The sequence below is a fragment of the Somniosus microcephalus genome, chromosome 6 (assembly GCF_052327205.1).
Source record: "Somniosus microcephalus isolate GS21.2 chromosome 6, FLI_Smic_1.0, whole genome shotgun sequence".
NCBI lineage: Eukaryota > Metazoa > Chordata > Chondrichthyes > Squaliformes > Somniosidae > Somniosus > Somniosus microcephalus.
Window position 1 is genome coordinate 82521034 of NC_140992.1, and position 20475 is coordinate 82541508.

A 20475-nucleotide genomic window follows, 5' to 3' on the forward strand; every position below is an offset into this window, starting at 1 on the left:
GGTCCCCTCTCGTCCCCTTCCCTCTGTTTTCACCCCCCCCTCCCCTCAGCCTCCTCTCCCCTCTCTCTTTCCCCCCCCTCCGGACCCCTCTCTCTCTCGTCCCCCCCCCCCCCCCCCATCTCTCTCTCCCCACCCCCGACCCCCCTCTCTATCTTTCCCCCCACCCCCATCTTCCCCTCGTGTGTCTCTCTCTCTCTCTCTCTCTCTCTCTCTCTCTCTCTCTCTCTCTCTCTCTCTCTCTCTCTCTCTCTTCCCCCCCCCCCCCGTCCCCTCTCTCTCTCTCCCCTAATATAAAAAGCACCCCTTTCCTTACAGAAACTCCCTGCCTTGCGTTTGTCCTGTTTCATTGCAAGGATTCTGATAATGACTGACTTGGTGAAGGGAAAGCCCCGGGTATTAAAAGAGCCTGATAAGTTTGAATTGTTGTATCAACTGTCTTTTGAACTGAATACTATCTTTGCTTGAGTTATACCAGTCCCCCGCCATGATGTCAGATGAAATACTAGTATAACTCAGTTCTAAATGGTAAAGCGCTGGTACAAATGCCACCAGAATAGTAACATGATATTAGTACTCCATTCTCTCTGGTCAGCCAATTTTCATCATTATTCACATCTTCGGGTGCAGATTCAGATGGGTGAAAGGAGCACATGTGTGTTGAGAGTGGGAAATGTAATTGCAACCAATTTAAAGGGTTGAAGACAATTAAAGCAAGTGAGGAAAATAAATTCTTACAGCCTCCACAAAGGTATCTCAAACCACTGACGACCATTGTCAAGGTTGAAGGGAGGTTAGGGCGAAGAAGCGACAGGATTAAAAGGAAAGGAAGCAATTGAAGTAGAAGTGTTGCTACATGAGGTGTTTCTGTGGTGGATGGACCCTGTTTACTACTCCATGGTACCATCCCATAGGTCAGACCTGCAACATGCCTGGAGGAGGTGTAAGCAGGCTTGAGGCAGCAGCTGATTATCACTGGTTGAGCCAGCCTTACAGTTCATATCAGTAGCTGGTACCCTTAAAACTGATGGCACAGATTGGAAGAACATAGGACATAACAATGTAGTGCTTATGGGACCAGATTGGAAAAGAAAGCTTTAATTGGGAGAGAACTATGCTGGTGAAAAAATGCTAAAGAAAAATTGGAATGAGTGAAATGTGTTCAAACTAAAAAAAAAAGAGAAATGTTGCTTAACCCAGTGAAAGCTGTTTACACTGGTTCTGTGTGAATTAACTTGTTGGCTTTTGCAGACTGAGCATATTTTGTTTTAACACTGATCAAGATTGTCACTTTGAAAGATTGTGTATTAGCACAGATACTGACATCTGAACCTGGCTGAATAGAATAATAGATATCACAGCACTGAAGGCCAGTTGATCCATTCTGCTGGTGTGAGCTCTTCAACTTTAAGCATCTCCCCGTTACCATTTCTCTACCTTTTCCTCGTACCCCTTTATACTCTTTCTTTTTAAGCACATATCCAATTTCCTTTTAAATTATATTATAGCCTGCCTCAATGATCACTTGTCGTAAAATATTCCATGTTCTAATAAACCTTCATGTGAAAAAAATCTTCTCGTGATAATCTTGAGAAGATGAAATAAACATTAAAAGGGAGTGTACTGAAATAAGTATGGCGAAAGGAGGAAAAATAAAAAAATACCGGAACAGACTTTTTATTCTCACTACTTTGATTCCATCTAGTGGCAACCACTGTCTGTTTATAAATGCATGGAAAAACACATAAGCTCTCCATTTACTTTCTTCTACTTTTGTGCTTTCAGTATTTGGAAGTTTTAGTTCTGAAGTTTCCTAATAGTTCCTGCTAACATAAGATATTTTAATGGGTTCCATCTGTTTTTGCAAAGCTGATGGAGAACCAGAATTAAAATAAAATTCAACTACAGTTGCCACATAATTGCAACAATTAATTTGCAATCAAATTTGTAGGAATCATTTGTTTATAGTAAGTGGTATTTGAAACTTGTTCTGAGGACAGCTGTTTGACAGTGGTAACGACAGAATTCTTTATTTGGAAGAAATAAACTTAGCATGCAGTATAGTGACCAGAAATTCAGTAAATGGATTACATATGAGAAAATACAACTAATTAAGTTAATTTAAGGTTTAGTTTTTTTTATTTTGTGATTTTTAAAAATTTTGTCCACCCTTTCAATACTGGCTCTTCGTTGATCATATACTAATTTCTGTGCTATTGTTGGAGTACTTTTAAACGTAATGATTGAATATTTGCCGAGAAAGCAAAATAAACAGAATGCATTTATTTGTATTAATACCAATGTTCGTGACAAACTTGAAACAAATTTTTAAAATTATTTTGTAGACTCTCAAATTTAGAGCTGAATCTATTCTGGTAATGTAGTGTTAAATTACTAGCATTTTCATCCTGCACAAATCAGGAAAAGATTTATTACACTGGTACGGTTAAGGGGAACATGAATTATCTCAAATTTAGAAATATGTTGGGTATTACTGAACCATTACTGTTGGGAAGATAATCTATAATACAATTTCAACTTCTGAAATAATAAATTGTGACCAAAACATTCACACATAATATTGGACTGATCTAAACTTCATTGAAAACCATCATTTGTCTTTAACGATAGCATAATTTAATCTTTCTGATAAATAACCACACTACTACAGTATGTTGAATGAAAGAGTGATACTGGTGAAAAGATGTGGCCGTGTTAATGTAATTAGTTTTCTTATTTATCAGGCAGGCCGATTTGGACAGTTAACATACATTCGAGTTTACCAGGGTATGCTGAAAAAGAGTGAGAACATCTACAACACACGAACTGGCAAGAAGATTAGAGTGCAGCGCTTAGTGCGATTGCACGCTGATCAGCTGGAGGTACGGCTTTTAACTGGATGTATTTTATATTCACATCCTCTTTCCATCCAGTAAACTTTGCAGGCAGATCTTTTTGCATCCATAGTCTGTCCATCCATCCCATATCAGTTATTTTGTGATAGCATTTCTAGATACAATGTAAGCATGTCAGAAAATGGGATCTGTTGTTCAGAAAGATGACTAAAACTTTGTGTGGAGTTTGGTCTTTGGGTGTAACTTGATGCAGATGTAGACATAACATTTTATTTATGAAGTTGTGATTTTTATTTATGAAGTTGTGATTTTTTTTAAAGTAAGGACTTCTGACTGGTACGTTATATTTGGATGTAATGCTCGGCATCCATCTTATAACCATGTGCGAAATTAAATGATGATGGATGGTTTATTCTTGTACTGGGAAACTGAAGTAAGGCCAATTGATGTTCATATCTTCAGTACAGTACATGCAAGTATTACTATTTGATCAAGTGATTGAATTAGAAGAATGTTGACAAAGCTAAAGCAAGATAGACCTTCATTTTTGTCACAAGCGATACCTCCAACAGTGCAGCATTCTCTCACTACAACAATGAAGCTGAATTTTATGCTTGCACCCATGGTGGGGCTTGAACCCACAACCTTCTAAATCAGCTGTGAAACTGCTACCAGCTAAGCCAAAATTTGAGTCATAGAAAAATTTTGATTTAAAGTGGATGGATAGGCATTACATTTAGCTTTATTTTAGTGGATGGGTATAAGGTGATCAATGATTAAGAAACTATTTCAGTTCATGTGAAAAATGTTACTATTTTTTTTGTCTTCCGCAGGACGTTGATGAAGTTTTTGCTGGTGATATTTGTGCTTTGTTTGGCATTGATTGTGCCAGTGGTGATACATTTACTGCAAGAACAAACAGCGACCTTTCAATGGTAAGAAAGAAACATTTAACAAAATCTTAAAGTATTTACAGTTTCTCCAACAGTAATAAAAAGTCTCCCTCTTTCCCAAGAAAGGCCCACTTATCTTTGAAACTTTATTTCAACCAAGCAGCATGGAAAAAGTAAGTGTCCAGGTGCATGAAAATGTGGGTGTACGAGTCTGCTGTCAGATCAAGCACCTCTCATCATGGATTTCTCTGTGACTGAATCTTTATTACCCACTGGAGCCCTATTGGCTGACATGGATCGGTACCTGACAATTCCAAATGGGAATGACTGACACACTGAGGTTGTTCTCATGGAACATGGACACCACATTGGCCTGTGTACAATCTACCTCTCTGTTGCCCAGTGACTCCCTCATAATGATTGTCTGTGCCTCACTAGTTTCTTTCACCATCCTACCTTGGTGATTTATTTGTTTTGAGTCCCTTGAGCTTGTCTAAGAAGTCACCTCATTCATATTGATATTACTTTGGGGAGGATATGTTGCTCATGTCTTCTTCCTTTGTGAATACTTAAAGTAATATTTCAGCTTTGTACTCATCCTCAGTTTCAACCATGTTTGCATCATTTATGGTTCTCACATTTTCTCTGACTTTTTATTGCTGTAGCACTGAAAGAGTTCTTCATTATTATGCTCCTAGAATTCATGTACAAACAATTTATTGTAGATTTGCTACCTTTCATGTCTGCCAGAGTTTGCTTTTGCCTAGTATGTATGTCAGGATTTCTGTGGTCACACCCACCTGTTTGATGACCTTCTGCCTATGGTCTACCTCATCTGGGACCTGGCTTTCTTCCTGCCCCTTCCCCTACTTGTCTCGTTTAAATGATTTTTAGTTGCTGCCTCAATGTTCCTCAAGTGTCTTTGTTCCTACGTGATTTGGGTGCAGCCTTTTCCTCCTGTACCAGTCCTTTTTACTCAAAATTATTCCTAGTTTAAAATGAAAGTAGCATTGTTTGTTGAATCAGCAAGTTGCAGCCCATCAATTCTGTTTCAGTTAAAAGCTTCATTTGGGGAAATTGTTAAGAATTTATGTTGCAGAAACTGTTAATTTATAGTTTTTTAGCATCAAACAATTCATACACATTTAATTGAAATTTATAGTTGTACCTTTCTTCTGCTAACACGTAACCAGATGGAAAACTGCTCACATTGTAGGGTAATAAAATCTGGCAACTATTAAGAAAATAAATTTATTTTGCGTCTCCCCACAGCTGTTCACTCTCCTAGTAAGCTAGCTCTATGACAGTGAAACTCAACAAGATTATTTTGATTGACAGGAGAACCCAGTACTGTATTACAAAGTGCACTTTATATTCTTCTGATCTTGAAAACTATGATATTAGGAAGGCCAAGTTTGATGCTTTTAAATCATAGTATTTTAAAATATTAGCTCTTGTGGACAATGCAGCAACAAAATAGTTAAAAGATTCAGGGCAGCAATGTGATAAAATAACATGGAAATATAAGAATGTCATATGTGAAATAGTATATATTTATGCTAATTGTTCTGCTTTTAAATACAATACAGGAATCTATTCATGTCCCTGAACCTGTGATATCAGTAGCAATAAAACCTGTCAACAAGGTACGTGTATCTGGATTCTACCTCCTGAAATGTATTTTTCTCCTCCTTGGGTTCCATCCTATACATTATATTTTGACCAATGAGGCAGGCAACACTATGTTTCCAGACCTTTTCAGTGTTACTGTTGAGCTAATTGTTAGAAATGCACGAGAGTGTAAAATTTAAAAGATTTGCATTTATTTGTCATATCACAACTCTGAAACTTCTCAAAATGCTTCACGTGATGAATTACCTTTTGAAGTCTTGTAAAGTGCCAGTGCGCCACACCCTCAATATTTCCTCCCACTTTACTGTAAAATCATGCCGAACCTATCCTTGGTGCTCTCCTGATTATACAACTAAAGGCAGGCATTCATCACGTAGGAACTCGTGTGAACTCCTATCACTCGCACCCACCCTGACACATCACCATGATGTACACTGCAGTGACCAAGATATTCCGTGATTTGATTGAAATATTAAAATTGGGGAGATAGAAATTATACTATTTAGATTTTGTACTGTTTGGTATTTTTTATGCAATACCCTTTGGCATAGATTGAGAAATTCAGATTGAAATCTCTACCTCCCATAATTTTTGCATTCTGAATCTAAATGAAAGATTGAGAAGCTCTTTCCTCAACAGGGTGCCTCTGTTGAGGTACCTGAAAGGAGAAGGGGCGTACTTTAAATTGGGAGTCAGAGAAGGAGGCAGAAATAAATAATAATATACAGAATCTGTACTCAAATTAATAGTTTGTCGTCTGAAGACCCTGAAGGCAGATACAGTTGCCAAAATAATTTGAAATTAGAGCTATAATGTAAAAAAAACATGGGCAAATAAGATGTGAATTAGGACCTGTTTTCGAGAGTGAGCTGAAGTAATAATTTAAGTTGAAGAAGTACTCTAGCAATATATTTACTGAGGATTTTACCCTTTTTTGTTGGGAACACATATCTGTTGTGATTAAAAATATATATTTGTTTCAAATATGATCTAAAATATTTGTTTCAAATATGATCTAAAATATTTGTTTCAAATATTGGAGTCACCCAAAGGTGATTTGCATCAGAAAAGATGATTGTAGTGAAGCAATGAACATTGTTAATAAGTGGTTTTTCATGGTTTCATGATTTTTAAGAAATTAAATAAAATTCATAGATAGCTTCCCAAGTTCATAGATGCAAAACTCTCAAAGCATTTCCCTGCATCTCACTACAAATCTCTCATGGTTGTTCAGGAATACAAATCACACATTTCCAGATGTAGCAGCTATGTTGAGATTATAAATGTACTGTTTTGACGGAATGAAAATATTTTTCCATGTAAGATGTTAAGAAAAACACTTCAAAGTGTACTATATATTCTGTTTCAGAATGATTTGGATAAATTTTCCAAAGGAATTGGCAGATTTACGCGAGAGGATCCCACTTTCAGGGTTACTTATGATCCTGAGAGCAGAGAGACAATTGTATCCGGAATGGGAGAATTACACTTAGAAATTTATGCACAGGTATTTAACCGATTGTAACTTAATTTTATTTTTATGGTTTGAATTTTGGTGTAGTTCATTAAGTGTTTGGTGAACATTAGGGCCTAGAAATTCACTATGGCCCCGCCAGCTGGCTAGCGCCCAAAAGTTAGCGCTGGGCGCGGAGCCAGTTGCGACCGTCAGATATTCAGTTTTTGCGCCCCAAGTCGGAACCGGGCGCTATTCCAGGGTGTGCCCGCCCCCGCTTGGGGCACTGAAACTGAATTTCAGCGCTCTAGGCGCCGCTGCGCCACCCACTGCGGAGCGGCAGGCTGCGGTACTGCAGGCCTCCTCCTCTTAAGGGGGAGGTGCCTGCCACAGGGAGATCGCCGCTGGATAGTGCCGGCAAATGAGCCCGGCACCACGGAGAAGTGCCGGGTTCGCGGAAAGCAGCTGGCAATGCCGTGGGGGGGGGGGTGGAGGAGGCCGGGGAAGGAGGTGCGGGCAGGCGGCCGCCAAAAAAGCGGCCGGCCGCACCTCCACCTTAAAGCGCCCCACTAAGGCTACAGTACGGCCCCGTTTAATGGTCGCTGTTTGCGGCCGCTGCGGAAGAGGCGGCTGCAACTAAATATGGGGATCGGGGCGGAACCGGGGCACTGCGCATACCGATGACGTCATCGGTGCCGGCGCAGCGCTAACGGCTACCGCCGCCATTACCGCTGCGCTGAATATCCGCGCAGACTCCTGTATTGGCGCAGAAGCCCTCTTTAGGCGGTAACTGGCCGCAAAGCTGCCGGCGCCTTAATGAATTTCTAGGCCTAGGTTTCAATATGTATGCATTTCAAGTACCTTTCAGATTGAGCACAAATGTTTATTTTGCCATTTGAATAGTGATGTTAATACATGAATTCATTGAATTAAAGTCATCTGTTGAGGGAATGCTCCAGACTCAAACTATATTTAATGCACAAAACTCCCAATAACTGCAGAAAGGCTCTGCCAACAATGATTTATTTGCTGTAGTCCTGTTTAAATTCTATCTGTTGCACATCTTTGACAAGTTATTTCACTTTTTTTTAAACTTAAAAATAGCTACCAGCTTAAGTTCAATTACAAAATATTGGGCATTGCTTTCTCTCTCCCACTCTGCCCAAACCTCCTTGTTGCTGCAGCAACAGTTAAGTGGAAACATAAACCGTCTGCCATAATCACTGCATGTGTAATATACATTTCTACACCTGTTTTTTAAGGTGTTAGATATTGGAATATTGATGGTAAAATCCACTGCATAAATTACACCATCCTATAGATTTTTATGGCATGCTAATATATGGTGCGATTTTATGTACTGGTATGATTTATCTTGACACCAACCTGCCTCATGTAAAGCAAGGCAGTGCAACCTTCATACTTGTAAAACCATTATACTGGAATTTATAGTAGCTTTTCTGTTTTGCTAAGCTGGTTTTATGCACTGGAAAATAACCATTTTTACATTGGGTGAAGTTTGCTTCATTTAATTTGAACAAGTTGTATTGGGTTTGGCAAAATTATTAAGGTAATTGGTGAAGCGTAATTTCCTTAATTTTCTGTGATGGGGTTTTCTAAATCTGTTGAGTACCTACATGGCAGTTTTTAAAACAAAGGCTGCAATTTCCTGCATTTTCCATCAAAAGTATTTTGCGATTTTAGTACTGCCCTGAAATTTAACACACTGCTTTTTTATACTGATTCACAGATGTGTTTCAAGTCCAGCTTTACTTTTGCCTTGATTTTGTTTTTGTTCACCTATTAAATGCAGTTGTTTTGCACCTATAAGGGAATAGGTCCAATACCTGAGTTAGCCACTGAATTGTACCTTTAATACTGACAGCAACCAAATTGCATTTGTATAGTGCCTTTAAAGTAATAGTGTTCCAACGCATTTCAACGCAGGAGAGATGGATTGAGCAGTAGAAAATTTTGGAGAATTCGCTGAAAGCACAGTAAAAAAATATATATATATAGGTTTCAAGGTCTTTTTTTTTTAAAGGCAATGAGGGAAGTAGCAAGGCTAAGAGCTTTACGGTGGGGCCAAAATAGCTAAAAGCTCTGCTAACAAGTGAGGATCCCTGGGAGAGAGAAACAGGAGCCCAGGGTTGAAGGACTACAGGATGTAGAGCTGAAGTTTGGAGAGATAAAGTGGAGGGATGTGTAAACAATGACCAGAATTTTGATTTTGGTGTGTTGAGAGTCAGGAGGCCAGTGGAGGTCAGCAGTGATGGTTGAGTGAGACCCAGTGAAGGTCAGGACGTGGGTAACGGAGTTTTGGACAAGTTGGAGTTTGTACAGGGAGAACTTCAGGAGATGGCAAGTCTTGAGGTAACGAGAGCAGGGTCAGGGTTCCAGCAGTGGAGGCAGTGAGATTGAAGCAAAGGCAAGCAATTTTGCTGTTATGAAATTTGGGTCTGTCTCTGGTTCATCAGCAGTGGACACTTCCCGAAGCAGTCCTCTCGCCTTACCTTTTAGAATTGCTTCCACCCCACCCAATATCTGATAGCATGATAGGAGAACCTGGAAGCATAACAATAGTGTACCTTGTGATCTTAACTGAATATAGTATCTTTCGCGTGTGCTTCTCCAATCTTTCAGTGGGCGAACTGAAAACACTTAAATGAGCAAGGCCAGATATAAATAGTTGAGCTGTTTTATCCTACAGACAGCAAGTAAATGTACAACGCGAGGGTCATAATGAAAATTTACCTCACTTAACTTCAAACTCCTCAGCTATAATCAGCTGTGCTGCCTTGGCCTGCGTTAGTGGGATGACTTGTACTTTAATCAGCTTAACATTGAAACTGGCCAAGGCGTACACTAGCTTGGTCGGCACTAGTCCTACAATAAACTACCTCAGCCTTTCTTGCCTTTTTCAGACCATACCAACTAATTGACTGACATTGAAAATTCTATTTCTTTTATCTTTTTGTTACTTCTGACCACAGGAAATGGATGGGCTGTCCCTCTGATGACTTCCCTGTTCAGTGATTCTCCAGTAGGCCTGTTCCTAAAACTAGCTACCTCCCTACCAAAAGTAGATTCTAACCAGACTACCTTGGCAACCATCCTTACTGAGTTTACATGATTTGGGCCAGCCCAACAATAATAGGGGTGGATGGTCGTTGGAATATCTAAATTAACTTCAGTTGTCTAAAGTATTCTGTTTCAGATCCTTTATCTGAATCCTACTCTACATTTCCTAGCTCTGCTATTTTGTGAATTTGACCCCTTGAGAGTTGTCTGTAATTAATAAAAGGTAACATTCTTAATATAAATCATACCAAGATACTTTCTGTAGTAAATTGTCAATAATCCCAGAATGTGACATTTGTCTTGGTGATGGATAGCTTATGGGGTTTGAAGCTCAACTCAAATACAACACTGAGGTCGTGCACTGTCTGGTTCAGCCTGTGTGAATAGCTTGGGAGAGAAATAGAATCAGGATCACGGGTAGGAGTCGAATAAGATAGCTTCAATTTTCCCAGTGTTCAACTGGAGGAAGCTCTGGCTCATTTGTGACTTGATGTCAGTTCGGCAGTCTGACAACATGGGACGTAATTGTGGAATTGAGTGTGATGGTGGGTAATTAGTGCTGGGTGTGTTTATAGGTATGGACACTGACCGCTTTTCTGCGGATAATATTTCCAAGGTACAGCATGTAAATGAGGAAAAAGAAGGAGCCCAGCAAACTTTGAGGTATTTTTAATGTAACCATGGGATGGGCGGAGAGCTGTTGCTAGAAATATGGTGGCTCTGTTGGAACAAGTAGGAATGAACCTGTTTCAGGGATGCCCCCCAAAGGTAGATTACAAATAATATGGTGGAGAAAAATGTAGTGATCAACTGCATCGAATGCTGCTGAACATTTGAGGAGGGATAGCAGACATACTGGATGCCATCAGTGACTGATTAATGCTGTCTCTGTGCAACGGGCAGGACAGAAACAAGATTATGTGGATTCAAACAAGAAACTTTGGGTGCGGGCAAAGAGGTGGCTAGCAATGATGCGTTCAAGGATCTTGGAGGGGGAATAAATACTGCCAAATTTGAAAACCTGATATTTTCACTGGGAAGACTGCTGACTAAGGTTTATAGAGGTTCTTAATTTAAAATGGGACAGCGCGCTCACCTGCTGATTCGTTTAGTGAAAGCATACAAATGAAAAGCCCCAGTTTGTTTCTGAATTTAGGCTGAGTTTGCTGATCTTAGCCAAAGTGGCAGTAGAGGTGTTACTGTGCTCCTGGGTGAGAGAGAAGGTACACTGGCCACTGCTCCTGCTCCAAATCACTATTCCTTGCTGGAAAATGCACCTGTATGGGCATCAGGTGAGGACAAGATCAGGCTTAGCTGTAACATTGCCCATAGAGAAATAGCATGCCAACAATAACATTCTCTGCTCACTAATGAAGAATGGCCAATCATGGGTGAGTTGCTGAAGAGCAATCACTGCATATAGATCCACACCTCAGCAGAATTCAGAAGAGGAGGAAAGGAATAAATTGGCAAAAAAATAACTCTTTAGGATTTCTGCCTGATGGCCCAGTTTAGGTGAGTTGATATTCATCCAACACATTTTGCTGTAATGCAACAAAATAATTGCCAACTTTTGATGAGAAAATATCTTGAAGGAGAAACCTGCCCTAGTTTTTGTTGACAATTGAAAGGCACTTGCAGGGTATAGTATGTCTTTGTATATAAAAAGGTATGGAGGGGGTACCCTTGATTATTTAGGTACGTTGTCAATGTTAAAACTGTATACCGATTAACAATGACAATACAATGAGCTAAAGTTAGGGTCTGCTGCCGTGTCTTCTGCTTGTCCAGCAGTATAGGTTTCTAATGCATGTTATTTATCTGTGGAATCATAGAAATGTCAATACAAAGTAATCCATTTGGCCTGTCATGCCTGTGCTGATGTTAGATTTCGTCCCCCCCCCCGCCAAAAAAAACAATTTCTTGTAATCCTGTTTCCTTAATACTTTTAATATTTCCCTTTCCAAGTGTTTAGCTGTGGAATCCTAGAAGCAAACACACACAAGTTAATATCCTGCATTTGTACAGGATTGCTGTTCAAAGCCAAAGTTCAAGGGTTATCTTGTATTTCCTGCAGTTTACCTATTGTATTGTCAAAATAAAAGCTAAGTTACTAAAATAAATTAAGCAAAGTTGCTGGTGTCATAAACTGATGATACCTAAGTTCTGAAATGAGGGTTTGAGCATTTTATTATCTTAGATACAAAATACTTTAGTGAAGGAATGTGAAATATTTTTATTATTGCCATTATCTATATTGTGATATTGGTGCAATTAAGAACTTAGTTCCGGATGCATGAATCCGCCTCTTTCTACAATATTGTGCAACTTGGTAACAACTGTAGATGTAATGCATTTGAACTTCAAGAAAATTATTGGCATTAATAGATTAGGAGCAAACGGTAAAACGCTGAAAATGGCACATAAGGAGAAGCTGGAAATGGCTATTTAGTCTATTCAGCTCGCTCTCATGACCGACAAAAAACAATTTTACTTTCTTCCTTACCTAATGCTAAGTCCATATTCTTCCACTCCACTTATTCTGAATCCTTCCCATTTCATTGTTAAATATTTCAACTGAGTGTACGTGCAGTGCAAAACATTATTCTTTACAGCAAAACTTGATTTTTGGTGAACACGGAGCTTGTTCCCATTTGTGGGGAAGAGCAAAACTAGAGGCCATCAATATAAGATAGTCACCAAGAAATCGAATAGGGAATTCAGAAGAAACTTCTTTACCTAGAGAGTGGTGAGAAGTGGAACTCGCTACCACAGGGAGTAGTTGAGGCAACTGGGATAGATGCATTTAAGGGGAGGTTAGATAAGCATATGAGGGAGAAGGGAATAGAGGGTTATGCTGATAGTTAGATGAGGAAGGATGGGAGGATGCTCGAGTGGAGCATTAATGCCAGCATGGACTGGTTAGGCCGAATGATCTGTTTTTGTGCTGTATATTCTATATAATTCTACATATAATTACATGGAATATACAGCACAAAAACAGTTTACCAAAGCACAAGATTGTATATATTGATACAGAAGTTGGCTGGGCAAGTCATTTGACAATGCACATTCACAGGGTATTGTTTTAAAATTAATACATCTTTTGATGAATTGTATTCATCACTTTGAAGCGAGTCAAGGCAGGAATGCAACAATTCTACTTTTGTAAACATAGCCCTTAGTTTGGAAAAATCTGTTCCAGGAATGGCTGGCTGCCCACAATGCACTGAGATGACTGTGCCCAATTTTGTAATATCAGTTTATTTTATTTGAAGAATTAGCAAGCTCCCAGCATAGCTCTGGCCTTGTACAGACAGCTGACCAAATGGATGATGCTCAGAATCTGGCCAAACTGCAGGAAATTGCAGCTCATCTAGGTCTGGATGTCAGACAAGCAGGCTGGCAATACAGAGGCATGGGAAATGTGGTAGAGATGTAGTGTTGGATGTCATCAGCATACATGTGGAACCTGATGTTTTATACACTTAATGAGTGAGCTACAGTTATACCTGCCCTCAAGAACTGCTCTTCCTCCTCCAAATCTAGGAGTGCCCATTTGCTGCAAGTGAATACAGGTAGACTATCCTTTATCCGCACTTCCGAAAACCTCTAAAAACCGAAAGTTTTTTTGTGGAGCATAAGTCGTGCGCACGACATGACCCGAGTGGCGCCAAACATGACCGGAGTGGTCCGGGAGCTCTGCCTTTCCCTGTGAGCAGGGCAGAGGGTCACAGAGTTCCCTCCTGGGTAGGAGATTGCAGGCCGAGCCGGGCAGTGTGAAGGAGGTACCGGGAGAGTGAACCCAATAATACAGCGGCCCGTCCGATAGTCTTTTGTTCCCCCCCCCGACCCCGACCTGATTTGCGGGCCAGCTTAGTGTAGGAGTCAGCCGATATCTGGCTTTCCCACAACTGGCGGCAGCAGTCAAGCCCCAGACCCCCGCTAAGTCAAGGAATTCAGATACGGAGCAGGGGGAGCCGGAAACCTCGATCTAACGGCAGAAATCAGCAGCCATTTTGTTAGGTTTATTTTCTTCCCCTAGCATTTTTTTTCTTCCCCCTAGCATTTTTTTAAACAGTCAGGCTGTGGAAAGAGTCTCTGTAGCTTAGCAACAGCTTCAGAGACACTCCCAAGGCAGGGCCCGAGTGTTTACAAGCTGTTGCTAAGCAACAGTGTTTGTTGTCAGATACGGAGATGAAAACCTTCTGAAATCCGAAAAATTCCGAAAACCGAAACACAGCTGGTCCCAAGGTTTTCGGATAAAGGATAGTCTACCTGTAGTAGCTGGATCAAGGCAATTATTTTTTTTTTAATTGGAAATAACAGTTTTGCAGTGCATAAAATCAGACCTAAGCAGAGTGAAGACCCATGTAAGTACTGAACAGACAAAACTTCAAGCATTTTATGGAAAGGCTATTTAGTAATCAATAACAATGATACAAGTCAACAACACTTCACCTTCTACTGTATATGTACCCTCTTTTCCTCTGCACAGCCTTCTGGGTTTTGCTGTCTATGCCCAATTTCCCCCTCTCCTCCTTCAGGGTTGGGAGGAGCCCCAACTCCACCTTACCACAAGATCATTACAACAAATATTAAAGCACAACTGAAAATGCATATAAATCAGTATAATAAGTTAAAGAAAAACTTCCAAACCATAAAAAAACTAACCGTTAGTTTGTAAAAGGCTACTTGTGCAGGCTTAGGCTATCCACACACTTTCGGTGCCAGCAGGAAAGCAATGAGAAAGCTGCAAAATCCATCAGGGGACACATTTACATTTTTTTTTAAAACCTGTATTGAGGTTTGTGCAGACCATTGAAATTTGCCTCAAAATCCCAGCACTATTTTTCTCTACAATTTAAGGCTCCCTGCAAATTGGCCACACTAGCCTGTGTGGCTGATTTCGTGAACCGCACTCCTGACCACCAAGGTTCAGGGCTACCAGCGGGGTGTTGTAAAATCAACTTTTAAGTGTCATGATTGAGCACTCACAAGTCGGTCATAGAGTGGCCAAATGAAAAATGAAGCTCCTTCAATTTTTTTCAACAATATGCCTCTGCCCCAATTTCAGAAGTACTTAATGCACCAACATTGGAGAAATTCCAAAGTCGTCATTATAACCTGTCTGAGACTTATTTGTGCTCTGGGCCAGTTTGTCCTATATGCTAAGGCCTTATAGGAACTTCGTTGAAACTGCCCAAACTCGTTTCATCTCAGTCCTATGGGCAGCCATGAAAGCAGGTTTTCTTTCCATCAGTACTGGAGTGTAACGAGCACTAAAGCTGAACTTTTTTTTAAATTAAATGTCAGCTCTCAGTTAAGCAGTAACAGCTGAGTTGATAAAAATCACATCCAAGCTATTTTATGAAGTGCCTTTGTTCTGTCAGAAAGCATGAGCGAGCTCTCATTATATTAGAGCAGACCTAAGCTGAGCAAAGAAGCTGGTTAAAGCTTAAGCTGTTGCCGTAGTGATACAATTGGCTTTGCAATGCCCAAGATGGCAACAGAATACTGGTGCACTGCAGTCTTTGCAACAAGACATGATTTTCTTTTGAAAATAGTATGTTTAAACTCCCGAAATGTTAAAACTATGTATTTCTGTTTTGTTAGTATCTCTCTATCTTTTTACGCCAGAACTTCTATTTTGCAAGTCATAAATTTGCAAATATGCCCCTGTATTGCTTCACTTGAGTGTAAATTTATATGTTTGTTTTGTTTGTGGTAGTTCCATTACTTCAGTAATAAGTACATTTGGTGCACTTATTACGTTATATTCTCTCTCTTACAAATTTTCATTGCCATTAATTGACTCCTGTAAAGAGGAATCTTGACAAGCTGCTAAAATATGCTGAATGGGCCCGTTTGCTGTCACTAATTCTTGTTGGCCAGCATGTGTCTCAAGCATAAAGTTTTAATTCTGAACATCAATGGAAAGCATCTATTTGTTTTGCTGTTGTTTTGTTGTGAGCACAACTCAGCTCATACTGGTTGAGAAAATGAGCTGAAACGAATGAATCTTGGCTGTACACATCTCTGCATGTAACATTTTATAAGCTGCTTTTATACCGGCATTATTTTCATTCAGATTCCAAAAGAACAGCATCCTATGAGCCTTGAAAAATTGAGCTGGCGAGTCTGCTTCCAGGATAAATGAACTGATGAAGTAGTGTAAATGCTAGGACTCAACTTATGAATACCGGTCTCCCAGAATCAGAACTAAAACAGGGCCAGTATAAAAGTGACTATAGAGGACTTACGGTAGGCCCTGTGTGACACCTTGAAAGAGGTCATAGATGGTGTTTAATTATTTTATCTTTTGTTCATTATTTAGAGACTAGAGAGAGAATACAATTGTCCCTGTGTAATGGGAAAACCTAAAGTTGCCTTCAGAGAAACTATCTCTACATATGTTCCGTAAGTAAAGTTTCATAACTATCAATTTACTAGACTTATGTTTCATTAACCACTTAGCAATTTAAGCTGTATTACATTTTTGAAATAAGTGAAGATCAAGAGATTTGATTTTCACATTTTGCCTGAGTTCCACATTCAGTGCTTAACATTTTTACTTGAAGTCCTTTTTAGAGAGCAATTCTTTTTATTAACCAAATCTTCCCAATCCTTCATGTGGCACTAAACAGCAAGGGAACATAGGAGCAGAGGTGTGCAATTTAGCCCCGAGAACTCATTCCACCATTCAGTGAGTCATGGCTAATCTGTATCCTAACTCCATCCACCCAGCTTGGCTCCATATCCCTTAATACCCATGGCTAGCAAAAATCTAGCGATCTCCAATTTGAAATTAATAATTGAGCTAGCATCTACTGCTTTTTGTGGGAGAGGGTTCCACACTTCTACCACCCTTTGTGTGAAGAAGTGTTTCCTAACTTCTCTCCTGAATGGCCTGGCTCTGGTTTTAAGGTTATGTCCCCTTGTCCTAGACTCCCCCACCAGTGGAAAAAAGTTTTTCTCTCTCTACCCTATCAATTCCTTTCAAAATCCTAAAAACCTCAATCATATAACCCCTTAACCGTCTATATTCCAGGGAATACAATCTCAGTTTATGGAATCCTCCGAATCTAACCCCTGAAGCCCTGGTAACATTCTGATCAATCTGTGCTACACTCCTTCCAAGGCCAATATATCCTTTCTAAGGTGCAGTGCCCAGAATTTTACACAGTGCTCCAGATGTGGTCTAACCAGGGCTTTGTATAGCTGTAGCAAAACCTCCTCCCTTTTATATTCTAGCCCTCTAGTTATAATGGGCATTCTGGAATTTGATTAGTGTAGCACCACATTAACATGCTGATTTTTAATAATCATGATTTGTTCAGTTGGTGGAAAAATGGATCTTGATACTGGGAAATACATAGGCTAAACATACCAGTGAAATCTTTACTTTGCAAAAAGCTTCAGTTAAGTGGCAGTGCAGGGGCACTGTGCATTCCAGCACTAACACCTAATGCCCCGGATTTTGCGGTTGTAATGACGACGAAACTGTCAACGTTCGTTACTCTCTGAAACTGACGGCAACTTCTGGCACCCGCACATGTGCAGTTAAACGCGGAAATCTAGAAGTTGCTGTCATTGATTCCCCTTTCCTTCGCAGGGTGCGCTGTTAAAGGCCTCGCAGATGGAAATCTTACAAATCACTTGAATTGATGTGAACTTCCATTTTTTACGCTCTAATCTCGCTGTAAAAATCCCATAAAAAGTTGAACCTTGTTGAATGAGGTGGAACTGGGTTTTTAACGGCATACTAAGTCGTAATTAATTCTGAAAAACCTCTCTGGCCCTAAAAAAAAAAACCTAAATTTTTATTTGTGAAATGTCAAATTTCTCCATTTATGATCAAAATTCATAGATTCTTTTTAAAAATTAAAGCCCGTATTTTCCGATCGGAGGCTTCCTGCGTGCGGAGGCCTCCGATCTGGAAAAAATCTACGCCCTTACCTGAGGGCTCCAGAGATCCGGCCATTTCTGCTCCTGGACCTCTGCTCTATGAAATGCGCAGGGCCTACGTATCCCAGGGGCGCATGCAGTTCGCAAGCATCCCTGGGATCACGTGGGCCATGGGGAACCAATGAAAGAAGGGAATCTCCCTTCATACTTTTGACCGCTTAGAACTGTCAAAAGTATGAATGGCGATCACTCCAAAAACACATCAAAACATTAAATAAATTTTTTTAAATCACGTTTTTAAAAATAGTTTAAATTACATTCAATTAAATATTTTAAACATTTAATTTTTTGAAAAAAATTGAAGTTTTTTACGGGGCTAAAAATAAACTTGCCTTTTTTTAAAGTATTTTAAAATTATAAATGAGTGGGAATATTTTTTTACTTTTTTAAACTCTTATACTGGCCTTACGCCTACTTTAAACCAGGCGTAAGATTTTTAAGGGATTTCAGTGGGCGGAGGTTCTGCAGAAAGCAGAACTCTCCACCCGCAGAGGCCCTTCTCCAGGGCAGGTGTGCGATCTGTCAAGAGGATTCTTGATAGTTCAGAAGTGCCTGTTTTCAGCGCATGCGCTTCACATTCCTGAAACCAGCACTTGCGAGGTCCCTACAGGTGTGGACACACCCGTAGGGATCGGAAAATACGGGCCTTAAAGTTTGTTTGATATTTCAGATTCTGCCGTAATCCCATGTGTATGTCCCAATCCTTATTTCTCTCTGTAAAATGATTAAAAAGTGTAGGATTGTCGGTGCTTTTTACTTCCTCGTTTGCTATCTGTGCGAATTCTTCATCGTGATTGGCTGCTTAGCCTGCTTGATTATATCACTGTTGCTGGACGCCAGAGATCCCCTGTTAGCGGCATCCGAATGAAATTAACATCAGCAAAAGTGAAATCCATGCCAGAGATCGCTAAATCTTTGGGCAGCTTTCTTCAAGGTCAGCGGCGAGCGCTGTCACTTCGCCGCTGACTGCAAAATCCTGGCCAATGCCACAGATAAAAGGATGCAGGTTTGATGCGGGCTTAGTTCTAGCCGTGCTGTGTGAGGATGTGCTGAATGAAGATTGTTATACATTGTGCACATACTCCATGAATAATGCTGAAGTAGCCAAGGATAAAGTTGAAGGAGATCGAGGGATGCTGGTAGACTTGGCATTTGCAGTATCGGGTTAATGTGGAGCAACAAAGAACAGAGCCAATTAAATGTTGAATTATATAGCCAAATCATTAGAATACAACTCAGAAGATGACCTGCTAAAATTGTGCAGTGCTCTCATCAGACTACGGCCGGAATTTTCTGTGCCTGGGCGGGTCGGATGCGGGTGGTCACCATGGCGTGTCACAACCCCGTTCTTCATACCATGCCACTCCTGAGATCGACTTTGTTGATGACCCCTATTAAGGTCGCCCTGCGCGTTTCCTGACCCTATTAAAAGTTCAGGTCTGATGACTTCATCGATGACACGTTTTCAGCCGGGATATTTAAAGGCGCCATGACCATATTGCATTTGAAGGCTCATCCAGGAGTGTGCAGGCTGCACACTGCACAATTGGACTACTGCAAAAAGTGCACCGAAACAGAGGGCTGCACCCAGGTTCTCAGATGATTCCCTCCATATTCTTGTGAAGGGAGTGAGAACACATAGGAAGGTCCTCTTCCCTTCTAATGGGCAGAAGAGACCTCCCCAGGAGACAAAACGAGCCTGGCTCCAAATAGCAGAGGAGGTCAACAGCAGGGATGTGGTCAGGAGGACCTGGCTGCCGTGCCGGAAACGTTTCAATGATCTCACTAGATCAGGAAAGGTGAGTGCAAAACCATACTCAACTTCATCCTGCTGCGCCTCACATCACATTCCCATCACTCTGCTTTCCCAACCCTGTTCCTGCACATCCTTACTCATACCTTGCACGTCCACCCATCCTCTCTATCTACATTATCACACCCCCATCTGACTAGCCACCCCTCACACTCACCCTCATCCTAATGCAATCATACCAACTAACAAAACACAAGGAGGCCACTTGGCATTGGCACCCCATTCCATCATAGTCACCCTCTAAAGATGTAACCCATCCATTCCTTACACTCATTCCATCACTCTCACTCAACCTTCTCTTCATTCCCTCCTTGCAGGAAAAGAGAGCCCACAATGAGAGGGAGAGAACCGGAGGTGGCACTCCATCATTGGCCACCCTACCATCAGCAGAGGAGGCTGCCTTGGAAGTGTCTGGAGGTGGGAGATGGAGAGAGGGGGACATCTCAGCAACCTGGTGACAGAATTACATATCATACAGCGACATGGCATGCAGCAGTCACTCATATGGAGACTGAAGGCAGCAGCCAGTGAATGTTCATCATGTGCATTGTGGTATCTGTACCCATTCTTCATATAACATATCTAATTCATCCCACAGGTTCATCAAGAGCCCCCCCCCCCCCCCCCCCACTGTCCAGGAGGAAGAAAAAGACGACCCCTCAGAACAGCGTCCAGCCTCTGAAGGCGCACCGTCACCAGACATAAACACCCAGCACCAGCACAGATACTTACACATTGGTGAGTCCCACGTGAGAGAAGAGTAGTGTTGTCACCTGGTGTCTC

General features: G+C 40.8%; 1 protein-coding gene across 1 annotated transcript in view; it reads left to right on the top strand.

Moving 5' to 3' along the window:
- Positions 1-2192: 2192 nt before the first annotated feature.
- The window catches only part of LOC147115838 (elongation factor G, mitochondrial-like), a 35757-nt gene continuing 17474 nt past the window's right edge, over positions 2193-20475 (top strand). The window contains exons 1-5 of the mRNA XM_085990449.1: positions 2193-2879; positions 3686-3787; positions 5335-5391; positions 6747-6884; positions 16249-16331. Coding sequence (XP_085846575.1) covers positions 2670-2879; positions 3686-3787; positions 5335-5391; positions 6747-6884; positions 16249-16331 — 590 coding nt within the window. The 5' untranslated portion in view covers positions 2193-2669. The remainder of the gene's footprint in view (positions 2880-3685; positions 3788-5334; positions 5392-6746; positions 6885-16248; positions 16332-20475) is intronic.